This window comes from Bradysia coprophila, unplaced genomic scaffold (assembly GCF_014529535.1).
Source record: "Bradysia coprophila strain Holo2 unplaced genomic scaffold, BU_Bcop_v1 contig_248, whole genome shotgun sequence".
Lineage (NCBI taxonomy): Eukaryota > Metazoa > Arthropoda > Insecta > Diptera > Sciaridae > Bradysia > Bradysia coprophila.
Genome location: NW_023503509.1, coordinates 956,619 through 982,568, shown reverse-complemented (window position 1 = coordinate 982,568; position 25,950 = coordinate 956,619). Strand labels below are relative to the sequence as shown.

Here is a 25,950-nt window from a genome sequence, read left to right as displayed (position 1 = left end):
CCAACAGCGTAATAACAATACCAAAAAAAAGTTTACAAAAAAATGCTGCAGACTATAAATGTCTATAAATGTTTGTACAGTTAGTACATATGTTATGTGAGTTTGAAAAGATAAAATCTTATTTCGGGCGATATCGATAAGTCCACCAGCTCAGCAAAATAATGATGATAAGAATTTGCTTCATTGTTGAGCATTTAACGTGACTCATAAATTTCTTTAACTTTTTGTCAATTAGAATAATTGGTGCGACTCATGTTTTCGAGTATCACTTTTGTGTCGTGAAATCGATATTTTCGCTTATCGGACAACATTTACCTGTGTATGCCAACAACGTCTTTTTGCTGTACCTATGTACCTTACATAATTCCATAATGTTATTCAGTTCCGATACGATCTCAATACAATTCGGTTCGTACAACGAGTATTTTTCTCTATTCACAATTGAAGAAAAAAAAAACCGCAAGAAAAACATTAGGCAAACAATTTTGTGTATTAAAATCCATTGATGCGACACCGCGATAAAATATACATTTATGAATATAAAGAATACAATTTACCAGCACACCAATCAAACCGCTATTCCCCGATGTTATGTTTCTTTCTATTTATTTTTATTTTTCGGTTCATGTTGCTTTAAAAGTCAAATTTCGAATTAGCAAATCCTTTCAATTAAGTTTGTTGACCTTTCAGATTCATAGAGACGTTTATTCAATATTACAGCTAGTTCTCACTTTAAATTATTTGTTCATGATTTTGTGAGGCTGGTAAAATTACTTTGTAGACGCTAATAATAGAACTTATAATTGAAAGTCAGCAATCAGTAATCTTGACAGTATGTGTACCTGATCTATGATGATCTACTTTTACTTACAAGTCTTGGTCAAACAGAAAGTCGAGTGCCTTTATCAATGATTCACAAGTAACAAATTCTTTAATCTACTTCAGCGATTCACACAATTGTTGAATTTTGTGATGACGTGAGAGATTGAAGCATTCAACTAAAAAACCTCAAGACATGAACCTACCAAATTAATAGTAGTTTACATTGGATGCTACCAGAGCACTGAGGTAACAGTTTTATGATAAAGGCAACCTCCCAAGTATGTTTTTGAGCAACAAGTTTCAGTAACTGTCTTTTCGACAGGCGCTGAGTCGCCTTCGGCTCGAATATGCAACTGCACTTGTCAAAACAAATTGCTTAAAAGTACATGAGTTTGCGAGTATCAGAAAATTATTTCTGAATTAATGAATTACGCAGCAATATCCGGAATGTATTCTGTTTTACTGTCTACCCCATGTGAACGTAGAATTTCACATAAAAATTCATGGAAAATGAATCGAAAATATTCCACATTTAATCCTTCATTTTCGCAAGGATTAAATTCGTAAGTAATGTTCAACTTTCGCATGGCGTAGGCAGTAAAAAACTGTTATTACTGATGATTCTGAAACTTATAGAATTCAATCTGTCGCAAACTATAACCTAGAAGTGTATAATCTGTAAAATCCGCTACGTCCATTGTTTAAATGGATGTTAGTGTTCGATATAAAATCTTGTACTTCATTTCTTGGAACATTTACTTTACTATAAAAGATGTCAATTGCGACAGCTATGCGCTTATTTTTGTTGTCATTGTCGATATCAGATGGCTACAGATTTTGGTTTTGTGGTCGTAGGCTCTGTTAGCTTCACGGTTCCGCTAGTTCGCAGTATAGCGATCAGAGCGGTATTTTCCATGATAGACTCGCACTGAAACAGTCTCTTGAGATGCTTGCACTTATAGATGTTTTGCTTTTTGTCGACGAACTTAAATTTACTTCTACTACACAGTTGGTTTGAAACGAGATTAAATAGGGACCGTAGACCACCAATAATTTTTTTTTTCATATTTATAATGAGTGATGGACAAGAACTTCACACAGGAAAAAATTATCCCAAACCCCTGGGCCGTTTCTGAGAACCAGTGGATGCGACTACCGCAAGCAGTCAGGTACAGCCTGAGCACATATTTTAATTGGGATCGGTAGAGGGAACAATTCTAAGATAGAGGGAACAATTCTAAGATAGAGGGAACAATTCTAAGATATACTGTGTAAAAATTATTGGTTTCGGTCATCTGCTCTCGGAGCAATTACAGTGTCAAAATTTCACCATTTTCGAAGAGTAATATATCCTTGACATAGTGACCGAGCCATCCAGTTAAGACTGATTCTAAACTCGGTTAATAAGCTCTTTCGAATGGCGTCAAAAATTTTTTGAAAGTGATCTTTTATGGTACATTTTCAGAGAAGTTACTTGTTCCGCTAACCTCGATGAAATTGGGACACTTTTGGACCTTTCGGAAATATATAACATTATGGCATTATGTAAGGTACATAGGTACATCAAAAAGACGTTGTTGGCATACTCAGGTAAATAATTTTGAGGTGTCCCAATTTCATCGAGGTTAGCGGAAAAAGTAACTTCTCTGAAAATGTACCATAAAAGATCACTTTCAAAATTTGTTTGTCGCCATTCGAAAGAGCCTATTAACCGAGTCTAGAATCAGTCTTAACTGGATGGCTCGGTCACTTTGTCAAGGATATATTACTCTTCGAAAATGTTGAAATTTTGACTTTCAACTGTTATTGCTCCGAGAGCAGATGACCGAAAGCAATAATTTTTACACAGTATATCTTAGAATTGTTCCCTCTACCGATCCCGATTAAAATATGTGCTCAGGCTGTACCTGACTGCTAGCGATAATCGCATCCACTGGTTCTCAGAAACGGCCCAGGGGTTTGGGCTAATTTTTTCCTGCGTGAAGTTCTTGTCCATCACTCATTACAGATATGAAAAAAAAATATTGATGGTCGGCGGTCCCTATTTAATCTCGTTTCAAACCAGCCGTGACGTTGAAGCAAAGAACTTGTTTCTGTATCTACGAATCGTAGACTACGATTATGAATTCATTAATTTGTTCAGTATAATCAGCTTCGATCTGTTCTACCATTTGAGTCAAATGATTTGACAATAACTTATACGGACACGAACATTATTATAGTCACAGTGGAGAAACGTATTCTCCAATCCATAAAATTGAAGACAATCCCTCTGACAGAGCACCATGTTGATAGTGCGTGCAATGTGCATTCTCATTGCACGTAACCCATTCAGAATCGTTGAAGAAAAAAACGGAAATCGGGTTACAGTCTGCAATTTAAAAAAAAAAACGCAAACAAAGGAAATCATCCAAAACTCAACAGCAAAACACGCAGATTCTATTAGAGAATGTTCGACCGAATATTTTCGTATTTTAAATAAATATAAATGGCAAAAAAAATTCGTAAAAAAATAAAAGTCTCGGTCGGATTTTTCACTTTTTCAAGCGCAAAATACGTTACGGAAATTTGAATTTATTATGTCGGTTGGAATTTAATGTGCGAGAGTATAAATATGCGATTGAATGAAATGAAAAAAATTCATCCAATTAAAAAAGAAAAGTTTTGAAAAACATTGTAAATCTTTGCAATAAATGGAATCGATTTTTACACTTTTATCCACATTGTTTACTTCTCTTTTTTTTGTTTCTTCAAATTAATTGCATCTGGGTAATATAATAACTACAGTATCGGAACCGTTTACACATTTTTACATTGTGAACAATCAACATTCAACAACAACAACAAAAAAATTGTTTGCTAGAGTAAAAGCAAATCTATTTTGTCGATTTGTGCTTTAGTTCCAGCGATTTTGCTAGCCGATGTCAGTCCACCGTGACGTGACGTCATTTTTAAAACAAAGGAATTCAAATTCAATTTAGGGCATTTACGTATTTATATGTAAACTGATATGTAACATGAGAACGACGAAAATCCATTTCTATTGAAATAATATATCGTTAATGCCTGCTAGCATTACCGACCGAGCCGACAAATAAAAAATATGAGTCGACTTTATCATCGATGCCATGCATAAAACCAGTTTTTTTTTTGTTTTGTTCAAAATCGCTATTTACATTTTTTATTACACCCAGGCGATAACACAATATTTTTTCGTAAAATCAGTTTAATTTTACGTCGCCTTCAACACACATTGTAAAATGCCAATTAACTTTTAGCGGTCGGAGTATTGTGCTTAAAAGCATTTCACTTTAGCCATAAACGTAAGTCAAACATCTGTAATCAGCAACACAATTACCTGACCTACACCTCTCATCAAGTCATTCATTTTCTATCGACTAACAAAATTTTCGAAGTAACATTTGAGGCTAATGCTTCACCTTAATGCTACCATCGGTCTCGTTCATGGTTGATAGAAATTGTAATATTTACAACCAACCATTTCGAATCACTAAAGCATAAAAACAAAAGTTTAATGCATCCACAATTTCGGGATTGGCAATTTTACATTTCGTTGTCATCTATGCTCTGTTACGATAGTTTTCGAGTGTTTTTTTGCTGACAGTCGAAGATAGTTAACTTCCTTGGAAAGTGAAATGGAGCATAGGTCATTTGGTGAATTACGAAATTTTGTTGTTGTTGGCTAAGCAGATGGTTCTTTTTGAATGTACTTTTCCATTTACCGGTTTCTTAGTGAAATTTTACATATAAGGTCATTATGCAGTGTCAGATTGACTAAGTTTATCGTGATAGAATCATCAAATCTATTACTTCCTTTCAGGGCCGCACTGGCTGTCCATTTAGCTCTATTCAAGTTTAAAAAAATCGATTTCAGAACTTCCTGAGGAATGTCGATTTCGTTTCTAAAAAATATTCTGAATCAACGCAATTGAAAATGCATGCGTTTCAATGCGGTACCATGCGTTTCTGTGCGTTTTCATCTAAACTTCGATTTCGTTGCTAGACTCAGAAACAATTTTTTGTTAATTATGATGTTCTAGAGTATCAGATAGAAAAACGAACTTGAAATTCCTCCGGAAGTACTGAAACATCTTTTCAGGCGTTTAATGACGAAAATTTGTAACAGTCTACTTGTTTATACAAAAATTCAAAAAGCCATTTGGTCATCGCCCGATTGACAGAAGGACAGTAAGATTTAAAGTATTGCCTAATGATGGACAGAAAAAACTTTACTCTACTAGTCACACCAAACATTTTTCTATACAAAGACACTTATTAGAGATGACCGCTTACTTTCGTGTGTCCCTCGTCGCCGTGCACTTGCGTTTCGCCAAGTCAAAACATTTGTTCAATGACTTTTGTTTAACAGCGCTTGGAGGGATCCAACGAGGTAGTGGTCTTGACAGTTAAAACGATAGTGAAACGTCTGCCTGCTATAGATTGTGAGAATTGTTCTCGTCACTATCTCAAATCTCAAATATCAATTTTTTTGTGTGTCGATGCAAAGATAAACCCAAACTCTCTCTCCGATCTGGTGCATAACGTGAGTCTTACCGCACAGAGACATGTAAATTGTATTTTCTTTTGAAATAACAAAACAACCGATTTCTGTTGAAAATTAATTTTTTATGTGAACGGTCCAAGTAAAACAAACACAAAAATACAAAAGTTTTGATCTACACCAACCATTCCTTTGCTATACCTTCCTAACTTTAGCATACAAGCGTCGACGGTTTATCGATGAAGTAGATGTGAAGGCTGGTAAATCCAAATACTGTATTCTTATCGATTGCGCATTGTGGAATCCTCTCGGCACCAATAATTGCCTGAAACATGGTGGTAAGGAATACATTGATTAGGAACCGGATCCGTCTCAAAAGAAAACGGAAACGAAAGAGACTTACGATAATAGCTTCAGTTCTCGCCCGCTCTAAACGTGGTGAAGTTGATGGTCCAGTAAATTGATAAAACTTCAGCACAAATTTCTTATTTTTATGCATCGTATGAATTGATTAAAAGGGGGAGTATTCACTCATTACTCTGTACTTAGTATGCCACAATGAGTAGAGTATACATATTTTAAGGATATTTATGCTAAAGTATACCAATCGTTTATCAACTGACTTTGTAGAGTCCGACTTTAAATGAATAAAATCCTTCTAATCGTTGTGGGGAAGTCATGAAATTCTGTACATTTCTGCTATGGCTATTAAATGTAGGAATATGAAAGCATGTCCAAAATACACATGTCATTCAATCAATTAAAAAAAATATATGTTTTTCATGTAAAACCATACACAACCATTCGAACTCGGGATCAATAGGTTCCTTGGAAGCTGTAGGAAAACAGGAAAAGTAGGAAGTTGTACAACCCCGACTTTCTTGAAAAATTAATATTTGGTTTCGTCTCATTAATACCTTTCATTTGACGTATCGCACACTAGTTTGTCAAGCAATCTCCGGATGTTTTCGCTCGAAAATAGTGTGCGATGTGTCAAATGAAAGTTATTGACGAGACGACTCAAAAAATTAAATTTGTACAACCGTAGATTTTGGCGAGAAAGCAAGCAACTTTTTCCTACTTTTCCTGTTTTCCCGCATCTCCCAATCCTCTACCTATAAAACTTGTAGGACTTCTGACAATATGCAATAGTACAACACTAGTATTGATCCGTAGATGGATGAAGTACGGGAAACAATTAAGCAACCGGTCCATTAGTGGAGGGAAAAAGAGCTAGAAGTGAATGGGCCTGTTCGTGATGTCAGATTCTGTTTATATTTCGTATTTCAAAGAATAAGCCAAATTATGTTTTAATATGTGAAACGTGGACTGTGGATAGAGGAGAAACAGTGCTACACTTCTAATGTAAACGTATAAATTATGTTTCGGCAGACGCCAATGAAATTGATTACATTAAAATCAACGTCGTTGCTAATACTAAAAACAGTTTTTTTTTCGAAATGACTACCATGGCAAATTAAAAATAAAAATAATTGCTGGCATAAGCTCTCTTCTCTATACTTTCAATGTTTACTATACTTACCATACATTCAACTTAATTGATAATTAATCATGAATGCGATTCGCTAACATCAATTAATTCAGTAAACTTCTTTTAATTGCTAAGACTTACACACCTCTTTCGAAAAACTTGAAATCATGTCCGCTCGTTTATCTTTTTTTTTACTGTGTCAACACACCAGTCATCATTGTTTTTCACCTTTCATTTCGCACAAAGTCAAAGAACTAACCGATTTTATTCTTCTTGTTCGGTTTCTAATCTGATTTTTCATTTTTATTATTTCAGTACTGGCAGACGACAGCTAGGATCAAATGCCTTAGCAAGGTAAGGATCGGATTATTTGTATTATTTTTGATAATACTCACTCACACTATACATGATTTAATCTGAGTTATCATATGACCTTTCGATCGATTGAGTCAACAATTGAAATTAAATGAATTTTTAGTGTTTTAAGGTGAAGTCATTCTTCAAGCACGCGAAGACTTTCTTTTTGAAATATTTTTTATTATTTCCATTTTGACTATAAATAAATTAACGTAAAGCAACTGATCAAAGAAAATAAATTTTACTCAACTCAAAACTCCTGAATTTATGCTAAAAATTTGTTGCTCAGTTTTCTTTTTGCTCTGTAATTTTTCGTAGTCTACTCAACGGCGTTTAACTAAAGATTTTTGTTTTCACATTTCCAGTCAATTATACCGTTCATCGAGTTTTAACTCATCTGGTCGAAGCTCCAATTGCGATACAACTGAAGACATGTACAGCGATGTCAGTCTGGAAGACGTACAGGACCTTAATCATAAGGTAATTGAAACGGTCATTTAACGCTGTTTATTTTACTAATTTTCAAAATGAGTCAGCATTCATCAACAATATCTGTTTTTCGGGAATATTGTGAGATATACGGGTCATTATCTTCGGAATATTTTTTTACAACTAAAGGGTGTCATTACATGCCAATTACGACGATAATGTGTTTTGTTTGATGATAATTCCGTTTTACAACCAGTTCAAGTCCAATGTCAAAATGTTACACTCGCTGCGCAAGAAACAATAGGAATTTAATCTCGAAATTACATCGCAGAGATTTTCACACGTTAATATTGCGATGACAAATTTAAATTTTCCTTCTGGTTCTTTAACGTCTTAAGTTGTTGTCTTGCACGCGATTTAGATACCACTGTTAATGTCGGTCTGGGTGATTAAATGAAGTGATAATCACAAAACGTCAGGTCTTATATGATTATGTACTAGCCAGCAACGGAATTTCGTCACTTAGTTTTATGGTAACTGCCGTTGTTAGGTGAAATCGTGAAATCATTAAATCTATTACTTCGTTCGTTTTAAATTTCAAAATTTAAAGTATCGCAGTCGTTATAGAAATGAAATCTTTTACTTCAGTAGCTTCAATATATATTTAGCTATTTATAAAGAACACGCCGGAGCTTTGAGCTTTTATTTCTGTCCAAGCTGTTGAGTTGATAACAGATGAATTATAGGTTTTGTCTGGACAGCCTTTACAATTATTTTTATAAACAAACCTAAAGGCGATTAAGCATTTGCGACAACGAAAGAGCCAGCCAGTCAAACGATAAAAAGCTTCTTGATGCGGTTAATATGCTTGTCTTTTTCACACTCAAAACACCGCGATCATGCACAAATACAACCGCTGTGAGTGTGTGTATGGTGTTCACCACATGCGATATGTTTTATCGGTGTTGTTAATAACAACATTTTCCTCTATATTCAGCAACGAAAGACGAAACGACCAAACAGTTTTTAAACAACTTTTACTGTGAATAGTTAAGTCGCAGTCGCGATGTTATTATTGCACAGATAAATCCGTAATAAAATTTGTTTTTTTTTTTTATTTAATAATATTAACCGTTTAATCGATTCACTTAAACACATGAAATGAGCTGAGAATTATATGTGTTTCGTGAAGGTGAATGTTTAAAAATTATGGAAAAATTTAATTGAGGATATTTTTCGTTGATTAGCCCGAGACTTTCTTTTGATGTAATTGTGATAAGTGCTCGTCCATTAATTTAAAAAGAAATAATAGAAAAATGAAACAGAATTTAGTTGTGTACAGAGAGAAGCCCCCCTACACAATGGGCGATACAGAAAAGCGTTACAATAAATTAAGTGCATGGTGTCAAGCATAGTGTTGTGATATATCATGTGGATAATAAAATTTTTCTTCATTTTTGTTACATAATTCAACTGTTTATCTTTGTTGTGATTATTTTTAAAATAATAATTTTTCGTATGAACAGAAAAAAAAAGATTTTTCGCTTTCCGCTCAGTTCACGTACAAAATGTGAACATTTCGCCGACGCATTTAAATAAGAAAATAAAGCGAACGCGAATATATATAATAATTACCATAGGCTCAGTCTTACCAACGCAAACATCTGGTTGTTTTATATAGACAATATGTATAACAATCTGGGACGCTACGAGTCTATGGGAGTTTAATTTGCATGACGAACTCGAAATAAAACTGAAAATTATAAGGATTACCTTGAAGACAATAGAAAATTTTACGTTTCGAAAAAACTGCGATTTTGTTTTCGGTTCTGTCGTTGTTATCTAAATATTTATATGGGTAGTGTATGCGGAAAGTGAAGACAGATTATTGAACATCGGATTTAACTAAGATTAACAACACATTTTTAACGATACAAATTTCCATTTTTATCTTTGTTTGTGGAACGTAATAAATTGATAAAACTGAATGTGACGTGTATCTATCAATGTATAATACACCGCATCGTACACATTAACGATGGCCCTATAATTTATTGCGAAATAGAAATATTTGTTCTGTTTTCGAATGCCAAAGAGTTGAACAGCCCAGTGTATTTGACAATTTTCTTGAAAACACAAATAATTTTGTGAGAATATTTGCTCCTATTTTTACTATGAATTCGGTTTTTATCAATTTTCGTTTTACACACGAAACTGTTGTTCATTTTCAAAAATAAATTCATGACTGATTATCACCCATTCCATCGCATAAAAATACATTTTCTGTGAATTGAATCACGTTCGGTTCGAAAAGGTTTTAATGACGATTAATCTGAATGGCTTTTCATTTACTTACCGTGCTATAGCGTGCTATGTATGCTGTCGTTTAAAATAAAAATGAAAAAGGGCAAAGCAGTGGATTCATGCAAAAATGACTTAAGCTGGACTACAGTCAGAGCCAGTAAAATTTCAGCATGAATTTCTTCAGCTGTTCCACACATGCAATCACACGCACGTGATAGTGGTGAAACCGTGTAAAGTTGTATTTAAACAGTTTTGATTGTTTGTGTCGGTCAGATGAGAAACAGCTGAAGGAAATTCTTGCTGAAAACTCATTGCCTCTAACTGTAATTTAGGGAAAACATTTTCCAACATTTTCTTAAATTTTCCCTAACTTCTTCCCTGATTCTACCTAAATTTTTGAAAAATATCGAAAAATTCCTGAAAATATAGGAAAAAAAAGTTTCACTAAAATAGTCCTTGAAAAACCGTTCAAAGGTCGTACACCTGTCGGGATGTACCTGCGTACAACGTGATTGAGTTACTTTTGGATGACCCGTTCCGCACTCTTCGGACTATCGATTATCACTGAGAGACTCACATGGTTTTGAAACGACACGAAAGATGTTGCTAAATGGATCGACAGGTCAAGAATCATGTTACAATCGGTTTCAAATAGTATGACCTTCTAATTATACGACCCGAGAACACAACAGCTTTGTTGTTTCGTATTGATGTCATGTCGTATTAAATCAGCTCAGGGCCTATTTTTGGAATTTTTTACCAAAATTTCCAAAAATTTGCCAAAAATTTCCAAAAGCTCCGAACGTCCAAAAGCTCCGAACGGTTTTGGCAACTCCTGAACTCAGCCTTGCGTTTTCATTTTGATTTTCATTTCATTTATTTCAGTTTTAAAATTACAAATACAAAAACATCTGCGTAGCTCTAGTGTGACGAAGTCAATTCGAAAGAGCTACGAAGAGCTGACTCTCGACTATTTCTTGACACTATCAGCTTTCAAATGAAGTCGAGCATGATTAATTTGAAAGATGAGAGCGTCAATAATCAAACAAAATCATTGAGAGCCGGCTAAAACACAAAGCGCTCTGGAGTTGCCAAAGCCGTTCGAAATGATGGAAAAATTCGGTTTTTGGACGTTCGCAGTTTTTGGAAATTTTTGGTAATTTGGCAAAAATTTCCAAAAATAGGCCCTGAATGACCTCCAGGCAAACAATAAAAGGAAAATTTTTTCATAAAGCGTGCAGCCTTCCCCATGAAGGGTGCCAACTTACACAGGTCACTTACAATAACAGGTTTGCACTGCACAGTGTAATTACCCTTTTAAAACTGAAATAAATGAAATGAATTGAACTACTTCTCAAGCGAATTTAAGTATCTCACAAGTCGGCAAAATTTAGCCGCGTACATGATTTGAATAGTTTTAACCAGAACTGACTCTGTCAATTCACTTATCTTCCACAAGTCCAACAAAGGACATTCTGATTCGCCCTGTTGTCGTATAAAAAAGTTATTGAACTTGAATCGTATACTATAACTGAACATTCGCGTGTACTCTTCCATGTAATTATACGGGAATTATTGTTGACGCCTTAAAATTAAAAGTACGAAACAAACGAATAGGTGAAGGTTTCGCTGACCCTCCGATACGAAAAAAATGTATAGATCAATCGGAAAGATAACAAAGTCAAATAGACCTGAAAGAAATTGATTTCATAAAACGCAAAATCATTATTATCCGTGCTGTGTGTGTATTTTCGTACAAATACCGGTGTATTTTCGTACAAATACCGTTGTGTATCTTTCATGCATTGGAATTTTTAATGATGGCAAAACCATTAACACAAGAAATAATGAAAACAAAGAAAACTCATCATTCTACTGACATTTTCTCATCTTATTTTCTGCTAAACGATTCATCGATTTTATTTTCATTTAATTTAAACGAATAAAAAGCCATTCCACACTCAAACCAACTTGTAACACAAAATGCATTGCAGCAACTTTTAATGAAAGTGTTTCCAATCTCATCTCTCTTGTGAAATATTTCGAAAAATGAAAATGGAATTTCTATTACAACCGAACAGTAACGCATAACGCTTCAGCGTTTGTTGATTGAAATGATCGGTGAAGGCTCTTAAGTCATAATCGCGTTCAAGATGTGTGTTTTTCGCATTTCATTTTCAAAAATGCATCCATTGTGTACGTGTGTTTGACTTGCTGGATATTGCACACGTAATATTGTGCACATTTTCGTAATGCATCAAAGAAAACGATTTTTTCAAATGGAATTACGTGGATGGTTATGAATTAAATAAATTTTTAAAAAAAGAAAAAAGAGTTCATGACCATCCAAGCGGATATCCGTTTTTTCTATACTTAAGAACATCTTGTCTTCGTTTCTTTGTTTGTCTCTTAAAGGAATGGTTTCTAAATGGTCAGAGAGTGATTTAATTAAGAATTAATGCGAGAAGCGTTAAATCTCTTCAGTACGCCAACGTTGAATCTTTTCTCTACATCGAGCACGCCGAGGTTTATTGTGTGTACTGGCACAATGCTGATTTGTTTTATTTATACAAAGTAAATGTTTACGTTTTTTGTTGAAAGAATTTAATGATAAAATGTTCCTAAATTGAATATTTTAATTAAATTTTTTCTTTTATTTATTTGTACGGTGTATCTGTTTGATTCGCATCTCCAACCAGTGAAATAAGAGGCGCCTTTGTCTGTGTAAACTTTAAAAAATAGTATAAAATTGCGATCCTCAATTTTCTTCAATTAATTCGGTTTTGTTTGAATAGTTTTTGTTTTGGTATTTCAACTACCTGGTACATTCATGCTAAATTCCTACAACTCAGAGTTTAGTTTATTCAGACACCTTATCGGTAAATATTGATAGTCGAGTCTATGTTCTTTAATGTAAATATTGAATTAAACCGAGAGCGAAAACTAACATCGCATAATATCAACAAAACGTTATCGACGAGGTCTAATTTGCTATTGAAACCTTCATGAATAATTCATGAGATCGAATTTTCGTTCAATTTCAATATTAAAATACATTCGGGTGATAATGAGTAAATGTTTTCAGTCCTCGCGTTCAATAGCTGATATCATCGCAAAAAGTGTAATTCGTTTTTATTATCATGACGAAAAATTAAAATGAAAATCTCGAAATGTGAGACCCACACCACATTATACACTTTATATTCACAATTGACCTTTTAATCTTAGAATGGAATTCTGTTAATTTTTTCAATTATTTTTATTTGAAAATGGAAGAAAAAAAATCTCCTCCATTATTGCCTCACGTTACATTTGATAACGAGTCACAGAATTTATATCTGGTTTCGAGGAGTGGTTCGTCGAAGAGAGAGAGAGAGAGAGAGAGAGAGAAGTTCAATTGAATCAATTTTATTTTTCTCAAACGTTTTTACGTTTTATTATTAAATTTTGTGTATCATTCGACTGGAAAAGTATCGCCTTATATGAGTGTGTTCTGCCATGTAAACAACATAAACGGTACTTTTCTTTCATCGTTTAGTAATTAAAAATTTAATTCTTCGATACATTTTCTTTAATCAGAAATGTGTGTTTGATATTTATTCAAAATAGAAAACGTGAATCGTTAATTTGGTATATTTTGTTTAAGTGTATAATTACTTGATGAATGAGTCCATTGTCTGGTTGGCTGTGTTCGATTCATTATTAATTATACAGAGAGTTTTTTTTCTCTTTAAGCTGCTGCTTCTAATTAATGCCTTTCTGACAGACATTTATTCCATTCTACTTAGAATAATGTCATTCCGCGAAAACGATTTGTTCATTTTTTCAGGAAATTGGCTGAACGTAAATAATAAATCCAAAAGAATCATAAAACTTAGTGACATAATTTCTGGCCGAGACATTCTTCAATTCGATTTATTACCATGAAGCCAAAATGTAGATCTGGTTGTGTTCTACTCTTTTCTCCATTTGACCAAAAATGAGCCATCATGGCTTCATGGTAAAAAATCGAATTGAAGAATGTCTCGGCCAGAAATATGTCACTAAGTCTTATAAATCATCGAATAGAATGAAGCTACTTATTTGGGTCTCATTTGCCTCTCATAATATAGAAGAAAATTTGTCTCGAGTGATTCGATGTTAGATTTCTTTCCTCTGAAGATCAGGTTGTCTCCATGGGTTCAGGTCCCAGTCGTCTGCTAATTTTTCATTTTAGAACTAGAACACTACATTCGATCGTTTACAGCAACATGACCTTAATGGTCCGTTGTTAATGCGTAATATTAAAGATTTTGAATGACTTCAGCTCTAGTCGGCGAAGTTGTTCAAACTGAATTGAGTTAATGTGGGCTACGTATTATAGTTCTGTAATTCTGTAGAAAGTCAGAAACTGTTTGCTTTATAGCTCGTAAGGATTTACCTAGGAATCCGTTTTCAATTTGCTTGAATTCACAAATGTTATGCTTACAACGTTCCAGATGCCTCCACTATTTGCTGAAGTTTCTGGTAATAACTCTTTGTGTACTTTATGTACCATAGACGAAGTATCTACGAACTAACTGCTTCTTGGTTCTCTACCCAGTGGATCAGCTTTCCCATTACATCCTCAGGTTTTGAATCTTCTCCTTCATCCTCCTTCTGAATCTAAAATCTCTTTATAAATTGACCATCGAAACGCGGATTGTGAGTGGACGATGACCAATTTTGAAGATTCCGCACACAACAATTAATTGGAAAAGTTCGGTTTCATGTGCATCATTCCAAAATTTAATAACATGCAGACGATAAACATCTACACTACTATCAATATCGAATCTGATACTTCCTTTTGATCTTAGTATTGTCAACAAATTGAGAGAAAATCTATTACTTCGTAAGTTTAGCATACGTTTCACTTGTTTTATAAGACCGTGTTCGCAAGTACTTTCATTGATTTTTTTTCCGTCGCTGTCGACATCAGATGATAGAAGAATTGCACTTTTGCATATTTGAACGATCTCTTTGCTTAGGTGCGAGTCACAAAAAAATCTGGTGGTGCATAGACTCCGGAAAATCAATTTTCAAATTGTTAGTTTGGATTGGCAAATTCTCAGAAATCGATTTAATGTCTCCTGATGCTAAATTCTAAAGTGGTTTTTCGGAACCATTGAAATTTTTTGTTGACCGGTCATTCACAACCCACTACGTCGGCCACTCAATTACAAGGGTTCATTTTTGAGATATTTATGAAATGTACGAAGTGTACACATTCATCAATTTCTCGAAAACGATTAAAATGTACTTTCCTACGCATAAGGAATAATTTGGATCAATTAATCTAGAGCTGACAACAATTTTTGTTTGCATAATCTTTGACCAACATTATCTTTCCCAACTAAGTTCAGATTTAGAGCTTTTGTTTGTTTTCTTTTTCCTTTCATTTCTTCCATCGAAATGTAGTTCAAATATTTTCTTCAAAAACATATAAAACCGAAGTAAATTTTATGTAAAAAGCCACTAAATTACCATCGTTCAGCATACAAAATCACCGATACATTTAATTATCTAGTCTAATTAGAGTAAAACCTAGCCATTGTTAAAAATGAGAGATTCGTTTCACTTTAGGTAAATACGAGAAAAAAAAATTCAGAGTTTTCTGTTTGAAGCACACAGTCAGCCAGTGGCTCTGATACATTTATCTGGTTACAATGAATTAATTTTCTGTCTTCCGATTGTTGGTATAAAATGAATAATTTTTTTTTTTTTGAAATTAAATCCACACTTTGGTTGAGTTAATTATCTTTAAACTGATATTTAAGCTATTTTAATAGAAAATCGCAGTTTTTTTTCGTAGATTTTAAAATTGTTTTCGAAAAAAAAGTTTCCTCTCGAGCAGGTTGTTTCGCAACACCACAACAACAAAAATAGAATAAAAATAAATTTTAAAGTAAATCGATGCTGCAAGTGTGAAAAGAATTTAAAATGACCGAAACTGACACCTACATAAGTGAATTTGCTACGAGGTGAAGAACCCAAAGTGAAGAGAAAAAAAAATCAACTAAAAAAAGACCAACAGTCGAAAAGACACAAATCGAATTTTAAAATTTGTGCAAAGGAAAAAAATGACAACATCCGAAGCGCCTAGTCAACCGGAAAGTCTTGATCTTGATTACGACGATTGGGAAGGTCAATTCGAATTTGTCGGTTCATCGAACAACAATTCTGCAAAATGTGTAAACGACGACGATTTGAATTTAAGTGTTTATGTGCCAAGCAAGCAGCCAATTCTATTCGATGAAGAGACTTTTTTGAGTTTACAACCGCATGATTTTGAACATGATACGGATGAGTTGCCGCCGATTTCCGGTTATTTCATTGAAAATGCACTACAATCGACCAATGGTGATGTGAATGCTGATTCAATTAAAATCGGTAAAGACTCACTGAACAATAAATTCACCGCTGCCAAATACAATAATTTAAGTGTCGAAGACATTAATTTGAAAAATAATCGGATTTGTGAGGAGTTTAAGATGAAAGGATTGAAGCCGAACAACGTGAATAGTGGCAACGCTAATGCTGCCGATTTATGTGACAATTTAACCGAGCAAGTAGGTTTTTTGACTCACAAATCTTATTAATTAACATTTGAGCGTCAACGTTTTACTTTTCCGCCAACATTTTTATCGCATTTTTCATCGACGTCGTCATCATTGTCTATTCAGAAAGTAAATCTTTTCTGCACGTTTTTCTTCGCACGGTTGTTCAATACGATGTCTTCATCTGCATATTCCATTTTTATTGTCTCAATTATTACCTCAAAGATGGATGCATTTTGATATTTCACATTGTTTTTTTCAACGTTTTACTCTAAACAAAAAACCGATCGATCCAAATGGTAATTTCTTCGCTCTGTACATGTGAGAAAAATTGTTTCATTTTCTTGCTTTATGGACTGTTCCATCGACTGTCATATTTTTAACGTTTAGGTAATAGTTGCGCTTTCTCTCTGCAGGTTATCAGGTTTTGTTAGACAGAAGAAAGAAAAAAACAATTAATTCCACAGCCGAAAGAATTGTTGCTTTCTTTGAGACAGTCTATTGATTTTTCAAGCCGAATGGACAGATCAAAGATTATTTTATCTGCGACATGCAGACCATAATTGCATAAAACGTGTTATGGTTAATGTTCGTTCACGATGTGTCTAACACAACAAAACGAAAAAATGAAAATGAAATATTATCTACGAAGACATCACCTTTATACATTCCCAATCATCCATGCTGTCATCATTTCAACATTTTATTAAAATCTCGGTGGTCCCAGACCTCCTCTAGTCTTTACTTATCTATCTTATCTGCGAAGTCTATCAATAGTTTCAAAGAAAATGACCTACAGGGCACGTCAGTGAAATTAAGACATAAATTTGCTTCAGCTGTTTTCCAGGTTTGTATGTCCAGTCCATGTCCACTCATACTAACAAAGCTGCTCATACATTTTTATACGGCTTAACTAGTGTAACGATTTAACCCGTATAAAGAAGTATATTCAAATGAGATACCCTAAGATGAAGATGATTACAGATGACTTTTGGAAATTTACGTGAAACATATGATCTCTTAACATCCCCTAAACATCGAGGTACCATTGGGATAAGTACTTTTGTTTGTATGATTGGACCAGCTGAAAAACAGCTGAAGCAAAGTTCAATTTCAATTTCAATTTCAATATATTGCCTCCATATATAAAGAGCATCATCGCCCTTCAAAATCACACAAAAACTACAGGATAAGCAATCACTTCGAAGAGTCCCAAGAATGAATCTCCCTCACACAAAAAGCAAGAAAAAGTTCTAGAAATCAACTGCGAAAAATTATTGCAGTTGCATTAAAAATGTTGTGTGCACCAGCACCATGTATGCTGGTATTTTATCGCACATGATGTCTTATCACATCGTCAATGGATGTGAAGCCGTGAATTGAGTTAATAATGAATGCACATCGGGTGCATCTGAAAATGCATTTATGACCATGTTCAACGTTTTTGCTACGATCATGACAATACAATGAAACCTTTAGCAACTCCTCCACCTTTGTCTAAGGAGTTAAGTAAATCATTTCTTAGAGAGACTTGATCTATTCACAGACATGCCACCATTGTCGTAATAGTCACCACTGAGTGTTACTACCCATAAAACCATATATATATGTTCAACGATTTTAGAATTAATGTGCGAAGGCAAGTTGTATCTGCACCTGAATTTCGTGACTAAACAGCCACTTGCAAATTTTTTCTGTTCGAGCATTGATACAATCTTGAAATGAACAAATGTTCATCTGGTGACAAAGAACTAACCGAAACCGATCGAGAGAAAAAAACATTTCTCTCTGCAACAAAGCAGAAAATCGAATTAGTTTCATTAAGCTACTGATTATACGCCGAACATATAGTTTCAATTTCTTTATTATTCGAAGCATTTTTAATGTGTATATACACGAATAAATAGGTCGAACATGATAAAACTCACTGAACACTTGTGAAGTTGAACACACACGCCTACGCTCCTTTTATGAAAAATATTTGAATTTTATTTAAATTTCGACTCGAACATATTCGTTGGGAAGTGCGGTTCGTTGGTGTATCAGTTTGGTGCGTACGATGAAGCAATAGACTTAGCTCAAGTCATTCGTCTTTCCGGAAAAAAAAAATTCTAAAAACAAAATTTTCTGTAATTTTGGCTCGAGTTGCAATTTTTTTCTTTCTAAATTGTGCGTGTATTGAACGTTACGTCATGTGAATGTAATTCTCATCATATAATACAAGCGATATGCAACAACACACTGTCCATTCATCCATTACTTGATGTCACTTGAAAAATATATTTTCAAAATTAAAGTCAATTACAACCACTTTAAAATCGTGATTCACTCATACCAACCAGTGTACATTTCTACCGATTTCGTCTGAATGCTCGTCACATCATCGCACACAGTATTAATACTGAGATCATCTCATTGGAGTGTGTGGAAAGGAAAACAGAGCAAAAAAAAGCAACAACAAAAATTCCGAAGAGAAATTGAAAATATCGTTTCCCTGATTACCAGTTTCAACACCAATGTATCCCATCAAACAACACCATATCGTTGCTCATACATCACACCAAGGTTGATGAAAATAGATTTTAAACTTCATCTCGTTACCGGAATAATATCGATGGGAATTTTCACGAGTCGTCGTCTTGTTTTGTGTACAATTTCCCAGAAAATTTTGTTTTTCATTACACTGAAATAATGGATGATGATGCATACGATGATGATATTGTTGATGATTTTCTAGCTGAACTCACGGTCGTTAAAGTTAAATTAGTTTATTTGGTATATATATTACGTGGATCCAACGATCCAAACATTCATTTATGTCTCATTTGTTCAAAATTTATTGTTCAACGAAAAAAAAACCTTTCTGTCTACTTGCAGTTAGAGATTCTTCAGCGCCAAGTAACAAATTTAGCAGACAGTCAAAACACCGTTGACGATCGAACGAGTCGAACCAAAACTGAACATGCTGTACTCCAGGCTCGGTATCACATGCTGGAGGAGCAACTGCGAGACGTAAGAATTGTTAATCTCATTTCGCAGACTGGACGATTTAAAGTAACTTTCCCGTTTGCTCTGTTTGTAGGTTGAACTGCGAGCCGACGAACGTATTCTGGAGGAGCAGAAACGGCACAAAGAACTGCTATCTCGAGTAGAACGTGAAGCCATATTGCAGAATGAGAATTGTCAGATCAAAATTAGAACAATAGAAATTGAAGCCAAAGCACTGAAAGAGGAGGTAAGGTCCCACATTCGAAATTGAAATGACTTTTCCCGGCAACACTATCCCGATCATTTTAGAATCAAAGATTACGTGATCAATGTACGAAGCAAGCCTATGACCTGCAAGTGTTGGAAGAGAAACTGGAATCGGTTCGAGACAATTTCATTGCATCGCAAGAGGAAGTGCTCCAAGCCAAACACAACGAGAAGAAATGTTTGCAAGACAAACTGGCCGCCGAAGATTTAATGGTCGAATTGGGCAAAGAAGTTGAACGGCTGCGATCGGAAAATTTACCTGCGTTACCAACCACTTCACCGGAAGCGATTCGCTTGGAAGAATTGCACCAAGAGATGGAGGATCTTAGGCATGCCAAGAAATGTAAGTCGAAGGCGTTTTTCCACTGCAATTTCATGATTTCTGTTTTGTTGGTTTTAGTATTGGAAGAGCAGAACGAAGAATTACACGCAATGGTTCTGAACAAAGGCGTCGAAGAAGGACGGCATCTGTTAAATGGTACTTCCAATAGTCTTGCCTTCGAGCTTGGCGAAATGAATAACAGAGAGGTAAATAAATGAGTTTATTCTACTATGTCATCTATATCCATTGTAATCGAATCGACTAGAGGCGGAAATTTTTTTCTCGAATTGTTGTGCTAGTCGTGGGTAGAATATTACAAGTTCTGCAATAATTGTATCAGCAACCTTCTTGCTAGAATTGAAAACAACCGATATTTGCAATGCAAATGTTTATTACGTTACATCCAGTGCACATTATTCGGTTGTAAGATATTTTAATCGTAAAATGAAGCTCGAGTCCGTAGGAAGAACATGCTCAAAATCAAAATGTCTCGCGCGAACATTTTAGCCCAGTTTGTGGTTCTAGTAGATGTAGGCGAGAGGATGTTTTATGAGTTTCTTCAGTATCGAATCCATATTAAATTCTAGAGACTCATAAAGACATCAAAGAATGAAGTTTTGGTCAGATCAACAATGGTTTTCCTTAAAATCAGTGTATAACGTTAACCATCGACAAACGTTTAAACAAAACTCTGAAATCAATGTACAATCCCAATCAGTGTTAATGTATTCAGTTTGTTGTCGTCCTAATCGCTCAATCTGTTACTCCCTTTACGTTTTACGAACAATCTACTACTTCATTCGCCATAACATACATTTTTCTATTTATGAGCTAGCCATCCAGAGCTGACCGTTCATTTTTGCCGTCATTGTCGGTAACAGATGATTAGATCTTTCGAAAAAAAAAACTGTATCGCTTGCAGACTGTCAGGTCAGGTTTCAGGTATAACTTTTTAGAATCAGGTTCAGGTCAAAACAGGTTTCAGGTCAGTTTCAGGTAAACCTGACCTATTCCGAGCATTACGCAACACCTTCTATAGTTATTTGTTCATCATTCGAAGAAAATTTGGAAATTTCATTTCCAGGGTGGTGTGTGTGTCCACAGAGTATCGGGGGCTACAAGTCACCCGATTAAATGACATTTTTACCTTTTTTCCCTGATGTCAACACAACGTTTTTAATAGGCTTCCAAAGTTTCAGCGACCTAGACAATATTTGTCTCGCAATTTTACGTAGAATTAGCCTTAAGCTCAGAAACGGTGTGCAGTCGTTCATGCTCTTACGGTATCACGTATCTCCAGTCTTTTTTCACAACTTTTCGGGCATTTAAATGGGTGTTGCCGATTGGTGTTCGAAATAAATACCACTCTCGTCCCTGTCGATACTGAAAGTGGTCGGTACGTACGCAAGAATGTATTGAGTACTTGAAACTTGAAACAAGAGACGTTGAATTTTTGAAAATCTCTTCTGTCGATAATAGATATTAATACTACTACAACTGTAAAACGGCATCTCGGTTCGTGGTGGAGTAAACAGTTCGAGGCGAAGTCGAGAATCGAAGAATCTTGTTACATACATCAAGAACCAAGATACCGTTTTACAGTTCTTGAAGCATAAATAGTTTTATATATCGAGCGTATGAAGGTCGCTTGATCTACCGGAGAACTAATTTAGATATCTAGTCGTGATGACACAACAATTAACGACCTACCGAACACGTTTCTAACCTTTTCATAAAATTACTTATTTTAAAATGAACGTTTCAATCAACAATTCCCTCTTCGAAATCTATGACTTCAGCTGCTCTTTCATTTTCAATATTTTTGGACGTTTATGCATGCCAATTTGCCAATTTACTTATGAGTTAAATAATCCTTATTTACAGGGCTCGAGTACTCTTGCATCCCTTACCGAGGTAATTATTGAGTAGGGAGACTTAATCTAACACATAAACAAATAGACGTAGCTGTACTAATCGGTGTGGTGTAAAATCTAAATTTGTTTTTAACATTTCTTGTATCATTTAACCAAACCTCGGTGGAATTTGAAAAATTCGAAGCGTTTCGGCCTACCGATATCATCTTTGAGCGTCTAGTTAATATTAAATCATCTTCCATTCTTCATTCACCTTGAGAACCTTGAGCCTTCTGGCTAAAAATGAATAAATTACGGACGCTCTTCCATTGGAAGACTTCCAATTATGATATTTGAAATCCAATTTTATTAGTTCAAAGATGATGTCCTTCGGCAATATTGCTTCTATTGAAGAAATAGTGAATTTTTCGGCACGAGACTTTTACGAACAGAATGCATATTTCAGAGTTATCATTGAATCTGTTACTTCTTTTGTTGAAAGTGTCGTTCGTCTAGTTAGTGTTAGATAAAAAAAATCTTTTACTTCAACTGTTTGGACATATAGTTTGCTTATTTAAAAGAGCACTTTTTAGAGCTCAGCGCTTATTTGTTGACGTTGCTGTTGGTAACAGATGTAGTTCATTATTCCATTAATCCAATGGTTAGAATAATTCATTAATCCTTACATTAAAAGCCAAACTTATCGGCTTGGTCTCCTCGCAAATTTAAATTGATATCAAGTGAAGGTTGAAGCACCTTAGCATATTGATACATATTCGTTTCCCTAAATTACTTAGCAACAACATGCAACATAATGACTAGCAATACACTAGAGTTATAACATCTACGTTCATAAAACGAAATACAGTTGACGTCAGTGAAATTTAGACATCAATTTGTTTCAGCTGTTTTTCACCACTCATCAACTTAAAATGTTCATACGTACGGGTGAAATAGTCAATGAACGTCAACACAAGGTATGGTCGAATGTCCAAATTTGTATGTAGCGGAGGACATAGCGATTTTGCATAAACAAACTGTCCTTTCATAAGAGGTGAGTTTGTTTATACAAAAAAGCTATGTCCTCTGGTTTGTGTGAACAGACCATACCTTGTTTATACTTTCATTGGAAATAGTTACATTCATGTAGGCGGTAGTGATTAAAACCGTATAAAATGTATGAAGAACATCTGAAGCAAATTCATGTCTAAATTTCATTTACGTCCTCTGTATTTCCAATCATTTAATCACGTTTACTAGAGTGCATAATCAGTGCACAATCAGTTTAACGAAATTTAAGTTTTTTTTAAATTTTTGCTTATACTAGTTCGATTTGGTATAAAGAGAAACGACAAAACACAATATTCATGCATTAAAAATGTTCTCTGGGAGAAAGATGAAACTCCAACTCGAGCGAAATTGCGTCTCTCGATTCGCTCTCGCCGCTCTCGCCGCTGTTGGAATTTCCTATTTTCTCCACTCGGTAAAAAAAAAAACAGTGAGAAGATGACCTTCTTTTGACAGAGAAACGATAAGTTGGTTCCGATAAGTGGGCTCCTATAGTAGAGAATGTGAGAGAATTGCATATTAATTCTATCACATTCGCTCCCAAAGGAGCCAACTGTCATTCACATGTTCATTCTATTTCGACACAGGCGTACCAACTTATCATTTCTCTGTTTGTTGACGATCTTTCTGTTGATAAGTCAAGTGAGAACATTTTTATTTTCTCACCTCTTTTTCTCTCCGTGTGGTAAACTAAAGTTTTTTTCTTTTTTACAAGAGTCACTTTGTTTTGGTTTTGAAAATTGATTGATGTACTTGTTTCATGCCATGCACGGATGAAAAATAATGCATTTACCTCTGGGAGAAAATAGGAAATTCCAACTCCCCTGGTAAACAAATAACAATTTCTGCAGACCAATTTAATGCCTAAGAAAATTTAACGCAATCTAGTCGCCAATTCCTTCCTATTTTTTACTTATCTTGCATGATCTTCTCTACACATTCTGTTCTTTGTCTATATTTTTGTCAAATATCTTTTGTAAATACGATTCCTGTTTGACTGCTTACAGCTGCAAACCGCCTACCAGGACAAAGAGGACGAAAACCAACGTTTAAAGCACTACATCGACACCATATTACTGAACATCGTCGAGAACTATCCACAATTGTTGGAAGTGAAAGCAATGGATAGCGGCAAGCAATAATAGATTTAAAATGGATCTATAAATTCGAACTGAGCGAACGGCCATTATTGTCCATTTTTTTAAGCGAATGATTATGTTGTTAAATAATTATTAGAAATTAATATTTTTCTACTTAAAAGAACACAAAATGAATGCGATGAATTGATAATAATTAATTGAATTTCTTGTACTTTACACCTATGATAGCGAATCTAGATATATTTTTGTTGATTCAGATATTTCATCATTTTTGACTAACTTTTCCTAGTTAAATTTTGTGCGAAAGAGTTTTTGTAGAAAAGGACACAAAAAAACGGTTGAACTGTTTTATACAATCAATGACTTTGAACACACACACAAATTTAAATCTATTTTCTATTAGAATGTTACTGTAAGCGAATGTTATTAAACACAGTGTGAATATGCGTGGATGATGGAAATGAATGCGAATTGGAAAAAACCGTATACTGGGAATGTTCGGTTCCATTTAAAATAACATGTTGAAACACACCTACCCTACTTACTTGTTACAACCGAATACTTTTTGTAAAAAATTTATTTCATTGTTAGGCATACAAAAAATAATTATTTTTTTCTTAATTAATTTTACAATCAAATTGTACAGAATACAATAAAAAAAATCAGAGTCAAAAAGCCAAAAAAAAACTGTCGTTTTTATTGCACAATTTGGATGTCAGCTGTTCTACAGGATATTACATTGTCCTTTTGTGAAACATCAGGCTTACCTTTGAACGCGGATAAATGTGAAGTATTTTTTGTGAATGCTTCTGCTGAGGATGAGGCTAGCATGTATGCTGATATTTCAGCCCTGTTGCCAGGCGTTGAAAAGGTTGATGAGTCTTCACTTGAGATTTTAAGCTCGCAAATCTTCGAATTAGGTTTAGAAGGATGTTTCTTTTTCGAAGATGGGTAATTCCATGGTTAGTTGCGTTACAAATTTCGTTATCTGTGAGTCATAAAGTTAATTGTGTTGGCTATGTTTTGCGGTAACAAATCAGTCTATAAATTTTCTAATACTCGGGAGACACAGTGCTTTCATACCAACAAGAATTGGAATTTTTAGCCTGCGAAGTGTGACTTGTGTGATCGAAGAAATCGTCGGTTAGTTGCGTTGCACGTTTGTGACTTTTCGAAATATTTTCACCAAATGTAAACTGATTTCTGTAAACTTTTTTTTCCTGAAAGCAATGGTCAAGACGCGCAGTTTAAGCCCAATATGAGGTTGGTAGCCCAAAATTTGTGGCAGATATGTCTTTAAAAGTGATATTTTTCGGTGGTCATTAATATTAATAGCCAGAAATATTTATTTTTCGAAATTGGTGGTTGTTTCCCACTGAAAATGTTGCGTTAGCTCAAAACCGTTTAAAAAAAGGTTACAAAATTTTTCGAGATAACGTCGACGAGTCAAAGTTCGAGGATGAAACTTATCACCACTGGGAAGCTGATTTCACCTTCTTCACTTACCCAACTAACCTGATCAAGCCAAAGTTATATTTCTCGTGAAGTCATATGCTGTAGCTTTCAAATGACACCGATCTTCAGTTTTTGTATGAAAAAATGTAATTTTGGCAACGTATGGGTCGAGGTGATTTCACCTCACTTCGAAGAAGAATGAACCAAAAATCTCCTAAAAATTTTATTTCGTGTCATTTGGTGCAATTGTGGAATTATAACGTTCGTTTCTACAGGGAAACAAGTTTACAGAAATCATTTGCGACTTATTGAGAATATTTTGGAAAATCGAATACAAACAAACACTTTTTGGTCATATCTCCACGAGACGTTATTCCAATGACCTCATATTGG

General features: G+C 34.6%; 1 protein-coding gene and 1 long non-coding RNA gene across 18 annotated transcripts in view; both read left to right on the top strand.

The window, feature by feature from the left end:
• Positions 1-24,758, top strand: part of LOC119078251 (rab11 family-interacting protein 3) — a 46,545-nt gene extending 21,787 nt beyond the window's left edge. For 5 of the 17 annotated variants that reach the window (XM_037185730.1, XM_037185736.1, XM_037185731.1 and 2 more), the window contains 8 exons: positions 7,152-7,190; positions 7,559-7,673; positions 19,382-19,516; positions 19,587-19,739; positions 19,802-20,102; positions 20,160-20,287; positions 21,966-21,995; positions 24,010-24,758. In XM_037185730.1, coding sequence (XP_037041625.1) covers positions 7,152-7,190; positions 7,559-7,673; positions 19,382-19,516; positions 19,587-19,739; positions 19,802-20,102; positions 20,160-20,287; positions 21,966-21,995; positions 24,010-24,144 — 1,036 coding nt within the window. In that variant the 3' untranslated portion in view covers positions 24,145-24,758. Of the gene's footprint in view, positions 1-7,151; positions 7,191-7,558; positions 7,674-8,594; positions 8,889-15,786; positions 16,517-18,553; positions 19,280-19,381; positions 19,517-19,586; positions 19,740-19,801; positions 20,103-20,159; positions 20,288-21,965; positions 21,996-24,009 lie in introns of those variants that run through there. The other 12 variants (XM_037185735.1, XM_037185742.1, XM_037185747.1 and 9 more) reach the window with 9 other exon arrangements.
• Positions 1,870-2,094, top strand: LOC119078277. Its single transcript, XR_005087972.1, has 2 exons — positions 1,870-2,024; positions 2,065-2,094. It is a non-coding gene; the product is annotated as an uncharacterized LOC119078277 (long non-coding RNA).
• Positions 24,759-25,950: the final 1,192 nt, after the last annotated feature.